A 14794-nucleotide genomic window follows, 5' to 3' on the forward strand; every position below is an offset into this window, starting at 1 on the left:
TTTTTTTTTTTTTTTAGAACCGTTCAAATCTCATACGTATCAATTTATTTATCTCTTACTGCAAGGAATATCCTATGATATACTTAAACTCTGATATCTTGCCTTTCATTTACCCTGTAGGCTCTACTCGCAGACAGTCTTGTAGCTACTAAAATAGGTCGGAGCTTTGAGGCAATGAGAGTCTGTAGGACTCTTAGCTCCATGCATGCAATGGTTATCCTGGAAAACCAAAACTATTCTTTTGTTAATTTGCGATTCAGTGTGCAGGCAGAGTTACTTACGCTTGCAGCCTTGGGCGTGACCAGTTTGGATAATAGATTTAACGTTGCCGCTGAACTTGAAGCAGTCGCCAAGTTCGTCGCGGTGAGTGGTTAATGTGCCAAGATTCCCTCTAGTCTCATTGTTTCCACAGCCTGAAGAACTCCATATGCGGGACCCAATGACATTAAAGGGCAGTTCATCATCTTGAGGCTTAGCGGTGACGCCTATAGCCAGGATAGCATTGGTAAGGATAGTAGGAAAAAGCATATTGGTGATTGGCAGATGGGGAGATGCTGATCGAGTATTCAAGTGCTGTTCCTGTTTTCAAGAGATTGAAGGGTCGCTCTATTGGGTAGGTTCCGCTGGCTTTAAATATTTTACTCTCGTCCAGCTAAGCTACCACTGTATGCAAGCTGCAAGTATTAGCACTCGCAACACGTGATTCCATGTCACATGCTCCTTGGGCGTACCAATGCCATTCCGGTATTACAGTCCGAGGAAATGGTAGCTGCAAATGCAGCCCCTCAGTGACTCGACTGGAACATCGTATTTCGGACTTCCCGGTAGACCTACTTGCGACACAGCTCTTTAGTTCCACGTACGCAATCGATCGCCGCCAGCGGCATGATGGAAAAGAGCAAGACCAAGCCCGAAGCAAACCTCAGATTTCGTGATATCACATCATTCCCCCGCGCTGATACTAGCAATGGTCTAGTTCTGGAGTTGCAATAAACCAGATAAAGGAATTTTGTGATGCCTGCATATATGTATCTAAAGATACGGATGGTACTTGTTCCGTGACATTTGCTTTCCATTTACTGCATCCCTTCATGTGATCTTCGGACAACATGACCTGATCCGAAGCTCCTCAGCCAAAATCCGTAGGCCATTAGCAGCACATCTTCAGAAATACGTGCACTTTGTTTTGGGGTGACACAAGTTTATCCTTTGAATTAACCTCTAAAGCACAACAACGAAAGCCTTGAGCTTAACTACTGAACGTAGTTGACTGACTAAGCGCTTCAGAACAGAAGTGGATTGTATCAAAAGTACTGGGGATTCTCAAGTGCGGTCACCGAGCTTTGTTCTGATTATATCGATACAGGGTAAAGGTAGCAGAATTTTTTACGCCGTCATACCAGGCAAGTTCAGGAAACACAGAAACGAAGTTCACCTCATCAGAAATTCAGACAGCGTGTTTCTTATGGAATACCCAAAGCTAATTGATTGTATCATGACATATTTGTGCCTTTCTTGTATGTTCCCGATCGCACATGTCTCCATTTACTGAGCATCCACCAACGAGTTGCTCTCGTCATTCCAACGAACCATCTGTTCGAAGTGTGCGTGATCTAAATGGAAGCTGGATTCCTCGGACCTTGCACTAGGGTATTACGCCAAAGGCAAAGCCAGCAGTCTAGTTGGAATCACCCACAGTGAGGATCTTGCTGGCGAGCTCACAGTCGTCGAGAGAAGGGAGGAAAAGACGGACTACATCTAGAAGCTGGGAAAATAGAGTCTACCTAAGAGAATTACCCGGCTTACACCGAATTAGATCTTTGAGGAGGGTGAAAAGCCGGTAGAATTCTGTAAGATTGGTTGTAAGTTGGGTCAACATGAGCTCACTGTGCGATTCTGCAAAGAACCAATCGAGGTTCTCGACAGTCTGGATGCTGCTACACCTCTACGACTCCGTCTCGTAAGGATATACTTCGAAGTGTGTCAAAATCTTCAAAAAGCTATAGAAATCCTTGATCAAATATTCAATAGTCACCCAACTGGCTACATGCACCCCTTTCTGGGCGAGACTGCCCTCAGGATGATGACCAGCATCCCCGATTTGATGGCAAACATTCAGCTCGCGTTTTCCCGCAAATCTCGAGATCCTGCATACAAAGCTGAGCGAATTACTTCACTGGCTAGTCTTGGTCGATGTCTCTTTATAGTGGATACTCCACGTAAACTTGTCCCTTGGGCCGGTGCTCGAGAGTGACGCTGGCATGTAGGTATCTGGTCGTGGGAACGCCACATAAGCTGCCGTAGACTGTGCGGTCTATGCTGAAAGACTCTTTCGCCGGTCTCGATGATTCTGTTAGATGAAATGATGCACCTTCTCTCATGATCTTAGCACAGCTATTGAATAGCACCTTTGCTTCACACTCCCAATGTGCAGGGTCGCTGATGCGCTTCCGCAATTGCTGGAGACGATGAGGGTCAAAGGGCCTGTTCAGATGCTCGACTGGGTATTCATAGGTCCATTCGGATGCGTCGGTAGCGAATTCGGGCTCGAGGACCGCGTCGACTCGTTGTTCCGTCACATTTTTGAAGCCTTGGACAAGACGTGCAGCAAAATATTCGTCGGAAGGGTTTCGGCGTACATACTCATACCGGCTTATCGCAAACTTATCTCTATCTTATCTATGGCCTATTCCCGTCTTATCGCCGTCGTATCTTTATCCTTCCATCATTATCCTGATGTTGAGACACCCTGCAAATTATGAGCTCCCGCATGCCACTTACTATACGGATGTGAGTTGATAGGAGGTACATATTTGTAGGAATTATCTGCACCCGAAACAGGAAGTTGGCAGGGCACCTCATATCCTTCATTGTCTAAACCACGGGAAACAGACCGGATTGGAAACTCGGCCTTGAAATATCACCTTATTGGCTCTCACAACCTTCGTCTGTCCAAAAGGTACGGACTGTAGTCTTAGCACCATCAAAGAGATGATGACAAAGCTCGATTGTCCGCCAGCCCGACTTTCCCCGCTTTTCTCAAACCGATTACTCCAACAAGCAGACACAGAAGGCTCTGGGCGAGTATGGCCCAGAATCCGGCACGGAAACCGACTAAGAGCGCCTGCGAATACTCCAGGTGAGAATATTTCTTCGTGAACGAAGTCGAAACCGCTTGGGTTGTAGCTAAACCCACAGCGTTTCCAAACTGTGCAGCTGTATGAAAAACAGCACCGGCCCGACATTGACTTTCTTCGGGAAATGCTTCGGTAATTATGAGATGTCCAACAGTAAAGAGAATGTCGAAGGAGAACGGCAGAAGAAGCTGCGCAAAGAAGGCACCAGTCCAGTAAGGCCATTCGGGCTTGACCAAAGCCATAAGAAGAGGCGAACCCGATGACAGCAAAGTGGCGCCGGCCATGAGCCAGAAAGCCGGTAATTTGTCTACTATAAAACCTGTCGCCAAGTTGAGCGCTACCCCCATGATAGCGCTGGGGAGGATACGGATAGCCGCATCAAGAGCCGAGAGGTGCTGGATTTCCTGAAAACTGGTGTGAAGAGTCAGCAAAACCTCGAAACGATCGCGTCTGTCGCATCAAAGCTTACTAGAGGCTAGTCATGAGGTCCATAGAGTTCAATGCCGCGAATGACAAAGCGATGGTGACACAGACGGCCGCGAACGCACCATTTGACCAGAGTCCGTTGGGAATCAGCGCTGGCTTATTTCTTTTGACTTGGAAGCCCATCCAACCGATGAAGAGGGGTACGGTCACGAGGCAAAGACACAGAACCAAGATGCTGCCCACTTCCTTGATGCGATGAGCATCGGTCCCGATTATACTAGGTCTGGTCAGTGGAGTCTCCTTCACGAGCGGGAGAGTGCTAACTCACGATAGGAAGTAAGACAGCAGAGCCATAAAGGCAGATGCAAGCAGGGTCCCTACCCAGTCGACCCTGAGCCTCAAGCTACGCACGGTAGCTCGGAGGCAACCGGGTAGTGTTGATTCAGGCAGTGCCCACATCCCCACAACAAATAATAGCAGGGCCATACCTCCGCACAGATACCATCCCAAGCGCCATCCAATGCGATCAACCAATACACCACCTATGATCAGCCCGAGAGTAAACCCTAGAAGCTGGCTGAGGCCTAGACAAGCGAACGATAGGTTGCGGCACCGGCCACGCGGTTGAGTGCTGCTCACGAGAGCCACCGAGCTGGCCAAATGTAGGGCTATTGTAACACCCTGCAGGGCCCGAAGAACAACAAACTCTTTCCCGTTCTTGACAAACCCGATGGAGACCATGAAGACTCCATTGGTTAAACATCCAGTAAGGTTCACCATTCGTGGCCCAAGGACATCGGCGACGCCGCCTGCAAATAGCAGGGTTGAGGCGGTAGCTAGTCCTTGGATTGAAGACGGCCAGAAGGCAAGCGACTCTGGTAGACTAAGATCTACCGTCAGCTGCGGGAGGCTAATGATTACAAGTCCATTAGAGATGCTCCACGCTAAATTGACACCACAAAGCTGGAATATGGCCATTATTGTCTGCAGGCGAGACAAAGGCGACAGAACTTCGAGGGTTTGCTCTTGCGCGCATTTATCCTCCAAAACAGCTACATTGACGTGGATCTGGCTCTTAGGAGTCGGCTGTTGCATCGGAACAGGTGCTTGCCTCAGAGGATGCATGGCGGTCCCCTTATCATCCAGTTGTTGAAGGGTCGATGTACAGGTGAACCAGTGTAAGATCATACAATCCGGGAATATGCTACTGGAACACTGTAGTCGTCCTATCTTCCATTAGTTATAAGCTTCTGGAAAATCGGATAGGCAGCATTGTTACCCTAGCAATAAGACGTAATCCTTGCGGCTAACGTTGGCGTTCTTCGAGGAAGACATACATGTATGTAGGCGATCATCTTGTACGAAATGACTGAAACAAGCCGTCCATGGAACTTTAGGTTTGCCAATAAGTTATAATCTACACTGGAGGTTTCACATTTACTTCTACTTGGCCTCAGTACCACAATACCTGATGTCTTTATCGGATAGGTGCTGAGAAGGCTGCGTCGAAAACTGGGTCAAAAGTTCACCAATTATCCTTTGCACCCCATCGACATGGCCAAGCGATAAGCCACAAATGAGACACTCGGTCTTAAAATCTCTTTCCACGAGTGCTCTGCCATTACAAGCTTGACCTCAACATACTTCCCGTGCGCGAGAAACAAGTGCCGCTTGTGATTGTACCGTCAACAGACGACAGCAGCTTAGTCACGTAAATCTAGAATTGCATCTGTAGCACATACAGATTCACTGGTAAACTTTTGCGAACCATCCGTTCGAGTTACGGTTAAGCGCAGGAGAAGCTATTGATTTTGATGGGGGTTCCCTCGGTCGTTCTTAGTCCGAAACCTTCAGTATAGCTGGAGATAAAGGACCTTCTCAGCAAACACAGTCCGGAATAGTCCTCACAGACCACCGAATCCAGATTTCTCTCGATTGTATACTTACTGTCCAAACTGGATGGGTCGAATCGCTTTCAGACGCCATGCAAGCTCCTCCGCTGTATAATGATATGCATTTCCTAAAGGAACAATTCATGAACATGTATCCTGTCATTCTGACTCTACCTTCCCCATGGATAATACCGCCGAAACCATGACAAACACGCCGTCCATCCCCCGGATGATGCGTGCCCTGCAGTATGTTCGCAACCATGGATAATGCTCGTCGCATGTCAGTTGAACCTAACGCTACCAGGTATGATCCTTCCGATCGGAGAGCCTACATCAATGAGGTCAACGTTCCGGAACCGGGTGACACGGAAATCCTGGTCAAGATCAGATGTGCTTCGCTGTGCCACTCGGACTGCCTCGTCTTCCATCCTGACTTCTCTATAAGCAGAGGCCTTAAGTCTCCGACTACCCTCGGACACGAAGCCACCGGAATTGTGGTCCAGAGCGGCAGCCAGGTGACCGATGTTGAGAAGGGAGACTTTGTGGGCTTTCTTGCCTCGAGTGGGTGCTTTGATTGCGAAGCGTGCAAGACATGGTATGTGGTCGATCGTCTGGCCAGCCACCTAGTGGTTTTGCCAATTCCGAGCTGACTTCGTACTCTTTTGCTCTGCCTTAGGTCCAGCGTTGGGTGTCCCAGTGGTGTCAAAGCTCAAGGATTCAACTGCGATGGCTATTTTCAAGAGTTTGTCACTGTAGATGCTCGGAGCGCTGTTAAACTTCCTCCCGAGATTGACGTCCTAGCGTCCAGTCCTCTATGTTGCGCCGGGGTCACAGCCTACAACGCTATCATGCGGTGCGGCCTGGCTGCTGGAGACTCCGTAGCTATCATCGGCGTCGGGGGTGTCGGTCAAATGGCTGTACAATACGCAAAGGCAATGGGACTCCAGGTAATTGCTGTAGATACCAACGGACACCAGCTCGACACCGCCAAGATCTTCAAGGCGGACTACACTCTCAATCCTGAAACTTGCCCGAGCTACGCGAACGACATCAAGAAGCTGACAAAAGGAGGCGTAGATGCTGCTATCAATTTCACGTCGTCAAAAGAGATCTATGACAATATGCCATCTATGCTGAAATGGCGCGGCATCCTCATGCTGGTGGGCGTTGTTGAGGAGCCTTTAAGCTTCGATTGCATGGAACTGATCTTCCAACAGTACATCATCAAGTCGTCATGTAACGGAACGGCAAGAGATCTTGACGAGTGTCTGCGCTTCAGTGCCAAACATGGGATCCAGCCTAACGTGGAGTTCAAGACCCTAGAAGAGATCCCTGCCGCAATCGAGATGATGGAAAGTGGAAGTCTTCGGAACCGGGTCTGTGTCCAGTTCTAGGTATGGATGTGCGTTGTCGGATCGCCGTTACATGTGAGCGTGGCGAGGGTGTACAGTCGTCTTTGAGGGCCACGATAGTGTGCATTGTCCTTCGACAGAAGGATATTCCATGGGGAGACTATAATCGAACAACTATCTTCATCTGCGTCAAACCTTAAATTCGCATTGATATATCTCCGCATCTCGAGCCTTCACCTACAAACATGTGATACGCGTGCTGCAGGGTAGTTCTGTCTTTATTTTTTGACAAACCAGTGAGAGCTACACCGAAGTGAAGCTTTGCTATGATGAAGATCTTCTTCCAATCACTGACGCTGTCCAGCGAAATGGAACGATAATAGCCGCCACCATTGTGACGATTCTAAAAAGCGATGTAGGACGTATCCACAAGTCATCCTTTCGCATACTTGGTTGATGTTAATAAGAAAAACCGTTCTCTATGCATCACTGGAGACATAGCAAGCTACTTGCGTACGTCTTCACGTGATAAACCCATACGCAGCGACCTGATTATTCATCTGCGACCAATAGATTAATGTCTAGTGGACGTGTGAGTCAGCCGAAAGAATAGCGCGCGGCTGACCTGGCTTAACATAATTGCCATTGTGACCTCAGCCGGGCTTGCAATTCCGTGGTTGTCCATCCACAGCATACAGCACGTTTATCATAGAAAGATTTCATAAATATATAAAGTTGGCAGGAGCCTGTCTACCCTTCTTTCGTGTAACCCTGTCAGTGATTCTTGCGGTCTCTAGGTTCTGTAATATAGACAATAACTCTAAATCATCGGTAGCCTTGACTCTTGCCAACTCCAGCCCGTATGCTATAGTTCAGGCAGCCGGCCTGGACTAGCCCTCCCACGCCTCCGTTATTGCAAGCTTTCCAGCTGTGGTGAAAGATGTCTTTGCACCTAGGCCCTTTGTCTCCAAGGGGCTTCCACCTGTCTTGAGGCTCACCCACGCAGTGGCTCGCCCAACATATGGAGTACTCATAAAGGACATCCCACTGGTCACTCTGTACGCCTACCACGCATTCATCATCACCACTCATGAGCCCTGCAACATCTGGCGAGGCACACCATTCAAAAGCAGTTCGTCTCACGCGTTCTTCATGGATGTTGGCGTGGCCTTGAAAGTCTTTCTCGTCTTCACAAGTTGGTGACGGTAGTGCTGTTTGCCCGGGTGAAGGGCTTGTGAGACTGACTTTTTTTACTATATCAACTGTCGACGTTATGTAAACCTTGTCCTTTGTGCCTTCCGCATCTGTTGTCGATGTTCCTTTGCTCTGCTCGGTTGCGAATACTGTTGTGGAAGCTTCTGTGCTTCTGGTCATTGTTTCAGTAGTAAGATCCGTGGATGTCACTGTACCAAAAAATGTCTCATCCTTCTCCAATTGTGACTTTACGTCCTCGAATACAGATCCAAGTCCGGAATTTTTCGTTCGAGTCGGACTATCTGTGGGACTCTGCGAACGAACATCCATAGAAGTACTTGTCCCTTGATCCAAAGTCGTCGCGCTGTCTTCTGTCTTTCCGTCCAACGTCGTCGCCTCTGAGACGCTCCTTGTAGAAGTAACAAATGTTTCGATTGTGGCATGAATTTTCTTATCACAGGACGTTGGTCTGTCATAGGAACTGTAAATGTCGGAGGGTGATGGAAAGCTTGGGGTTATGCTTGTCGGTGAGTTGTTTGAAGGTCCGATGCTGCCTCCTTCTTGACCCTCGTTTCTTGTAGTAGTCGGTTGTACGATGGCGCCAGTGCCAGGAATAGAATATTTACATGTACTGACTCGTGGCTTTCCGAAATGTTTATCGCTGGCTGTTGGTACGGATCCTCTGACTGTGGGTGTATGGGGGATGGCTATACTTGGATAAGAGGGGATCCGAAGCAAATGTGTGCAGTCAATATCCCACGAGCCGAAAAGGGGTTGCTCCTTGTACGGTACATTGTAAGTGCGCCCTTCCTCCGCCACCGAAAGGTCACTGTAGGGGTTCAGAGCCTTCAGCTCGTCCATGGTGATGTCAAGTGCCCTCAGCACAACGTCGACAGGCTGCCCGGTTTCAGGTATCCACTTGACAACGTTGCTAGATGCTGAGGCTTGATAGACGCGACACGCTGCAACGAGGAACCCGATGGCCGAATACGTCTTCATGTTAGCGTGGTGGCCACGTATGACGCACAAAGCATGTGGACTCTCATATCAGCGATTGAAAGTTGTTCACGAGTCTTGCAAGTGTTAAATGGCAACGTAGATCAATTTCTTTAGTCAGATATTCGCCGAGTCGAGGGCTAGAAGCCGCAAGCCGACTGTCCAGAACCATCCATTATAGCTTTCAATGTTGTGTCTTCTACTAGCCTTGGTCTCGAACGGCCTTGTGTCTTACCCGACATCTCACAACATCACCGGGGCGCGCAGTTCATTTCATCGCCTCTTTTCCCGTCCACATGGCGATGAGTGTTGCATAAATGATTGTTATATACCTGCGGTGTCCACCTGAAGCCATGATTCGACGGTAGGTCGCATACATAATATCGAAGACTTGCTATACCGCATGTATCACTGCGTTAGCAGTTTGGATTGTCCCATTTGCGGCCTTTAAGGCAGCTTTCGAACTTAGCCTAAGTTGCTCATACGCATCCGAGACGGGCGCATCCATTCCTGCATCTTTAATCTCTGTCAACAATGTAAGCAATACTAGCTATATCTGTATCCCAGGTTTACAACTACTAGAATATAAACCACCACGATTTCGCCGTTTTCGAAGTGCGACTTGTCTGCTCGGGGTTGTAGAGAGACAGACAGTCATTCGATCACATGGCTCAAAACTCCCAATCGAAGGTGGCCTCCATCCGGCCTATGCATTGCAGCAAGTGTGACATCCTTGCAAGGTGGCAATGGAAGTTACAGGGACCCGAGCCGTGCCAGGAAATAAAAGCTTTGGAACCCTATTCACTCGATAGCAGTGGATCGATCCGATGCGAAGACTGCGCCTTAGGCTTCAAACTTCCCTATGATAAGACTATGTTTGAAAGCGGTCGGATCAGACTGGAAGTGCCCCAGCAGCTGCCCATCATAACAGACTTCTCAAATAACGACGGTGGCAGCAGTGATGATTCGAGCTCGCGCCTATCGGCCCCGTATTAGGTCTAATGCTTTATGGTAGGACGAGTAGATATTCGAGGCAGACAACATATACTCTGCATTGGAGTATCCTTTCGTAGACATTGGGCAGAATTGCCAGCCTTGAGACCGAGTGTACTACTTCGCCTCAGTTGATCAGACGTGGCTGGAGATAAAGTTCCAAGTTAATTTTGTTTCACTTTAAAAGATCAGTTGTTTTTGACGAGTCGAGATGATGAAAAATGGACAGGAGATCAGGCCCAAAGGCGCTCGGGAGCCTCCAATTGGTGTACTGTGATCAACTGTTCTTGCAATTGCGTTCGGAATAACCATAGTTAAGCCTTTCCTGAACAACATCACACTTTTGAAACATCATGACTACGATCCTTACACAAGACCATATTCTCTCTACCCTGGCTTAAGACTCGCATTGCATTTGATTACTCATAAATTTCCTTTTAAATCTCTTTCAGCCTTGTATATATGCACTGCCCAGCTGATGGCTTACCGAGAGGCCATCGGCTGTATGTGTTAAGAATCAAGAACAGAAGTCGCAAACCACTAAGCCATCGATGATGTGTCCCTTCATGATTATTTACAGATTGGTTGTGAATCGAGCCTTGAGGTGCCACTCGCATCCTTTTCTGCACACCAGGTGTCCCCATTCTCGACATTAGCTCTAACATGGTAAAGGGAAGCGATGTACAAGAGCCCAACAGAAGGCCTAAAGAGGCTGTTATGTACATCGTTGTAGCATGCTGCAGGGAATGGGATACTTGAATTCATTCTACATAATCCAAAGACTGACCCTCGATCTAAGTTAACTCCTTGTATTCAACACAGCAGCATTTTCATGGGGAAATCTATCCAAGCCATATTCAGTGAAAGGTAGACAAAGATGTTATCGCACTGCCTCGTGTCCATCGGCTCACGACTGCGGCTCTCTTTCAACCAGCCTGAGGATTCCCCTTGTCAGTGCAGGCCCATCAGGGAACGGGCAAAGATGGCATATCGACGAACAAGGTTCAAACTACGTGGCAACAAACAAACTCGCCATGAGAACCCCAAAAGCCATACAGACAGGCGTTTCCCATGGAAAGAGCAAGCCGATAGGATTCACATGACGCCAGGAAGCGAGATACAATATATTGGATCCTCTTACAACACAGGGACCAACAGACGTGGGACACCGCAATATACCAGTAGGGCGTCTCAGACAAACACTATCCCAACCCATCCGCCGCCAATGTATGAATCACTGTCGGGCGACACTTCAGCTAGACATGAGTCGCTCCCAGAACAGCCCATATACAGATACCCAAACCTAGACGGTATACGGTTCGAAATTCCCCGCGCGCAGCCATATAGCTCTGTTTGGGAGCAGGATTCTTGGAAGTGAAACTCAGGGTTTGCACCGAGTAGCTTCAGTAAGCCTGACATATTGAACTTGGAACATAGAGTAGGAATAAACATAAGCGTATATGGCAACTTGTTTTAAGTGTACGAAGAAGATAGGAAGACAACTCTATATCAGCAATACATCGGTTGTCGAATTTACTTTTCATCTATTGGTCAGCAGAGACAAAATAGGCCCACGGTGCCTCTTCTCTTTCGGTATTCGCGAATCCAAGATCCGTGACAGACATACGCAGTTTGAGACGTAAGAGGTACAGAACCGGGTCCGTCTGTCAACGACGAGAGCCAATGCATAGTATATTCTGGAATCATACAGCTCTAAGTTTACACTAACAACCCACTCAGACTACATTCCCGTAACATATGACAACTATCTATCCTGTCACGACTTCCCATTCGCTACTGCGCGACCGATGTCGTACACCGCGACCGATGTCGTACACCGCTTGGAAGCGACAGGACAAATATTCCGACAGAACTTAATCCATATCCGCCATGCGTAGACGTATTTGGCGAAAGAGAGTAGGGGCTCTCTGCTAGAAACTAGCCGTGGTAAATATGACAAAAGTCAACGTAGAAACGCGTTAGTGATACTCCTGTAGAGGCATGGGAACCGCAGTTATATGGTTGACGACTGGTTCAATTTAACCGTAGAACCAATAGAGAGCCGCGTAAGAGGTGCTGTCGCTACCCTTTGCTCCGCAGCCGTGAGAAACACCACCTGCAGTGAGAACACGGTAGACAATTGAAACACCGATGCTCCCTCCAGCGTCTTCAAGGTAGAGCCAATCAACAGCACCGGTCCCGTCAGGGCCAGCTGAGGAAGAAGCAGGGGCTTCAATGCCATAAACCTTCCTAGCAATGAGAAGTCGGCTATATGTGTCGAGATCGAAGGTAGGAACACCAGCAGCGTTAAAGAAATGTTGACCAAGATAGGGGAGCCTCTTGCGGAAGCCCTCAACCTTGAGAGATCCCTTTTTTGGGAAGGGGTGGGTAAGGCAGATGTTGCCGCTGCTATCGCGATTTAGAGGCGCCTTTCCAGTATCAAGGATATGAGGAGGGAGAGAAGTCCATTCCTCATGGGTCAGGGGCGAGCCCTCTTGATCCGGATACAGCCATGTAACATCGTAGAGAACTGCCAAAGCGCCGGCAGCTGAAGGAATAGCATTCACGTCGGCGCAACTGTAATTCTGAACGCCGAAGCCAAGAGCAATATGCTTCAGTATTACGCCTTGGGGAGGAGAAGGAAGCTCAGAAGCTGTTTTTCGTGTTGTGTCAGTAACATTATGACGATATCCATAACTCAAGATCAAACCATTACTTACAGCCACCATTAGCAGGAAGAACTGGTATAGCGTCCCCTACTTGGAACTCTGAACGTCGACCATAGTCCTGAACTTTCGACGTCGAAGCCAGCACATAGGAGGCTAGGGCGAGAAGATGGGCGACGAGCATACTGCTGTTGAGGCTATATGATATGCAATGAGACGGTTGATTGTAGAGGGTTTATGAGCCTTGTGAGCCAAGAAGGTGAACTCAAGGGCCGAAGAAGATGATGTCGGTCAAATTACAGATTAAAATGCTTAGAGGAAGGATGAGGGGTATGCAACAGAGACCGGAATCAGAGACCGACCACAAGTATATTCGTTCATCATCATCGGGCCTTCCGACCTGCAACAAGTGACTCGGTCTATTTTCGGCTTTTCCGTCCCCGCTAACGTTTAAGTGTTAGTGGCACTAGGGCAGAGGAAAGGAAATATGTGTCTTTACTTTTAGGCTACTAGAAACGGACTATAACGAATAACCAGCCCTGTCAACTGTATGTCTTCACGACAGAAAGAAGAGTAGCCAAACGTCCCCTTTGGGGCTACACTAGCGAATAATGCCGAAGGACAATATATACAAGATGGTCAGCCGTTATTCCCACGCTGACTTGCAGAGTCGTGTAAGAAGCTCTACCTGGTATCCTCAATCTATTCTATCCAAGACGACGTCCTTCTTCATCAGCAGTTCCGTTATTGACATCTCAATCTCTACAGATTGAGAACTTCATACCAGTATGGCGAGCATGAGGTGGACCGGTTCGCTGCGGTCTTCTATCGCGGCTTTTTGCCAAGAGCTCCAGGACGTAAAAGACCCAGATACCGTTTTCCGAGAGGAGATGGCGGCCATTGAAGAACGATCACGAAGAACACTGGGACAGCTCACCCGGAATAACCTTCCTAGCATCCTGCAAGAATTGCTTGCAAACGGCCGGTACATGAGAGAACGCGAGATCACGTATACAGCATCCAGAGCCCAGGCACTCAACGCATATGATACAGCGATCGAAGACCTGGTTGGAAGGATGCTAAAGGAACAGTTTAGTATCCTGGGCCTGGACACAATCCAGCGGCTAGTCCCAGACATATCTATTTCTCTCAGTGGGGATGAAGACGACGCTCTTCTCTCTTGCCCAGACGATGAGCAAGCATCGGTATGCGAGTGTCAGACGGGAACCGCAGTAGCTGGACCTGCGAATGTGCACGCATTCGACCACGGAGGAGATTGGGACGACCAGTCAAAGAAGCCCAACCATAGGGTCCAACCAACGTTGAACAAAGCCATGACATGGTGTACTCTGGTAGGATGACCAAAATGTATTCTCAGAAGTTGAAATCATGTGCATGCTGACAAAACTGTAGCCCGGGGCGGATGAAACTGACCTCCAGGGCGACAGAGGTCGGGATCGAATGCGTCGCGCGACGCCGAGAGGAACATCCTTAAGAGACAAAACAGCTAGGAACTACCGTGAGAGTTCGCCTTCGCCATGTCAAGGTTTGGATCAGAAGGAAGTTAACAAGTACAAGGTGACCCTGAAGAAAGGTCATACGTTGTGCAAGAAAGTGATGAAGATGGGGTTTGATGGACTTACCACATGCGTACTGCTGTTCAAGGATCCGGTACGTGACGAGTGGGTATCTGCGGGACACATTGCGGAGGGCCACGCCATCCCAAGTCTCGACTCTATTGTAAGTCTTGCTATTGTTTGAACTGGATTTGCACTTGGCTTACCGAAACAAACAGCTGGCAGAACAAATCGGACGGCGGCGAGAGGCCATGACAGTCTCACCATCGATCAAGGACGAGGGTGGTAACTCATTTGCGATGTCAGAAGGAGTGTCTAACTATGAGAACATGGTCGTATATAATGGCATCGGGTGCGCCAGTTGAGGATGGACGGAGTCTGTAAAAAACGTAGAAAGCTATCCACGCCCGTATATCCGAACAAGTGCTATGCGGAAACCTGGCATCCGTGGTGCCCCTGCCTGCTATCTCTTATAGCAATCTATTTTAAAGACAAGAAAAGATGCGCACTCATTTAGCATATCTGACCTTCCTTAGCCATGTAGTATCGTGTCGTGCTTGT

The 14794-nt window shown here is 48.4% G+C and overlaps 6 protein-coding genes across 6 annotated transcripts; 2 read left to right on the forward strand and 4 right to left on the reverse strand.

Annotated features, from left to right (window-relative positions):
• Positions 1–123: 123 nt before the first annotated feature.
• Positions 124–528, reverse strand: FIESC28_05772 (uncharacterized protein; the record flags this gene model as incomplete). The annotated part of the gene is made up of 2 exons (XM_031159917.1): positions 124–233; positions 282–528. 2 exons carry the CDS (start codon positions 526–528, stop codon positions 124–126), a joined length of 357 nt encoding a protein of 118 aa, XP_031016006.1.
• A 2455-nt stretch (positions 529–2983) lies between these two features.
• FIESC28_05773 (uncharacterized protein) lies at positions 2984–4688 on the reverse strand (the record flags this gene model as incomplete). Its single annotated transcript, XM_031159918.1, has 3 exons — positions 2984–3548; positions 3607–3840; positions 3892–4688. The coding sequence occupies 3 exons, from the start codon at positions 4686–4688 to the stop codon at positions 2984–2986; spliced, it is 1596 nt and encodes a 531-aa protein (XP_031016007.1).
• A 948-nt stretch (positions 4689–5636) lies between these two features.
• On the forward strand, positions 5637–6849 carry FIESC28_05774 (uncharacterized protein; the record flags this gene model as incomplete). The annotated part of the gene is made up of 3 exons (XM_031159919.1): positions 5637–5701; positions 5760–6050; positions 6132–6849. 3 exons carry the CDS (start codon positions 5637–5639, stop codon positions 6847–6849), a joined length of 1074 nt encoding a protein of 357 aa, XP_031016008.1.
• A 783-nt stretch (positions 6850–7632) lies between these two features.
• On the reverse strand, positions 7633–9000 carry FIESC28_05775 (uncharacterized protein; the record flags this gene model as incomplete). The annotated part of the gene is made up of 1 exon (XM_031159920.1): positions 7633–9000. One exon carries the CDS (start codon positions 8998–9000, stop codon positions 7633–7635), a length of 1368 nt encoding a protein of 455 aa, XP_031016009.1.
• A 3029-nt stretch (positions 9001–12029) lies between these two features.
• Positions 12030–12840, reverse strand: FIESC28_05776 (uncharacterized protein; the record flags this gene model as incomplete). Its single annotated transcript, XM_031159921.1, has 2 exons — positions 12030–12643; positions 12711–12840. The coding sequence occupies 2 exons, from the start codon at positions 12838–12840 to the stop codon at positions 12030–12032; spliced, it is 744 nt and encodes a 247-aa protein (XP_031016010.1).
• Positions 12841–13444: 604 nt separating this feature from the next.
• Positions 13445–14598, forward strand: FIESC28_05777 (uncharacterized protein; the record flags this gene model as incomplete). The annotated part of the gene is made up of 3 exons (XM_031159922.1): positions 13445–14008; positions 14070–14396; positions 14452–14598. 3 exons carry the CDS (start codon positions 13445–13447, stop codon positions 14596–14598), a joined length of 1038 nt encoding a protein of 345 aa, XP_031016011.1.
• Positions 14599–14794: the final 196 nt, after the last annotated feature.

The sequence above is a fragment of the Fusarium coffeatum genome, assembly GCF_003316985.1.
Source record: "Fusarium coffeatum strain FIESC_28 chromosome Unknown BRIP53273_contig_124, whole genome shotgun sequence".
Lineage (NCBI taxonomy): Eukaryota > Fungi > Ascomycota > Sordariomycetes > Hypocreales > Nectriaceae > Fusarium > Fusarium coffeatum.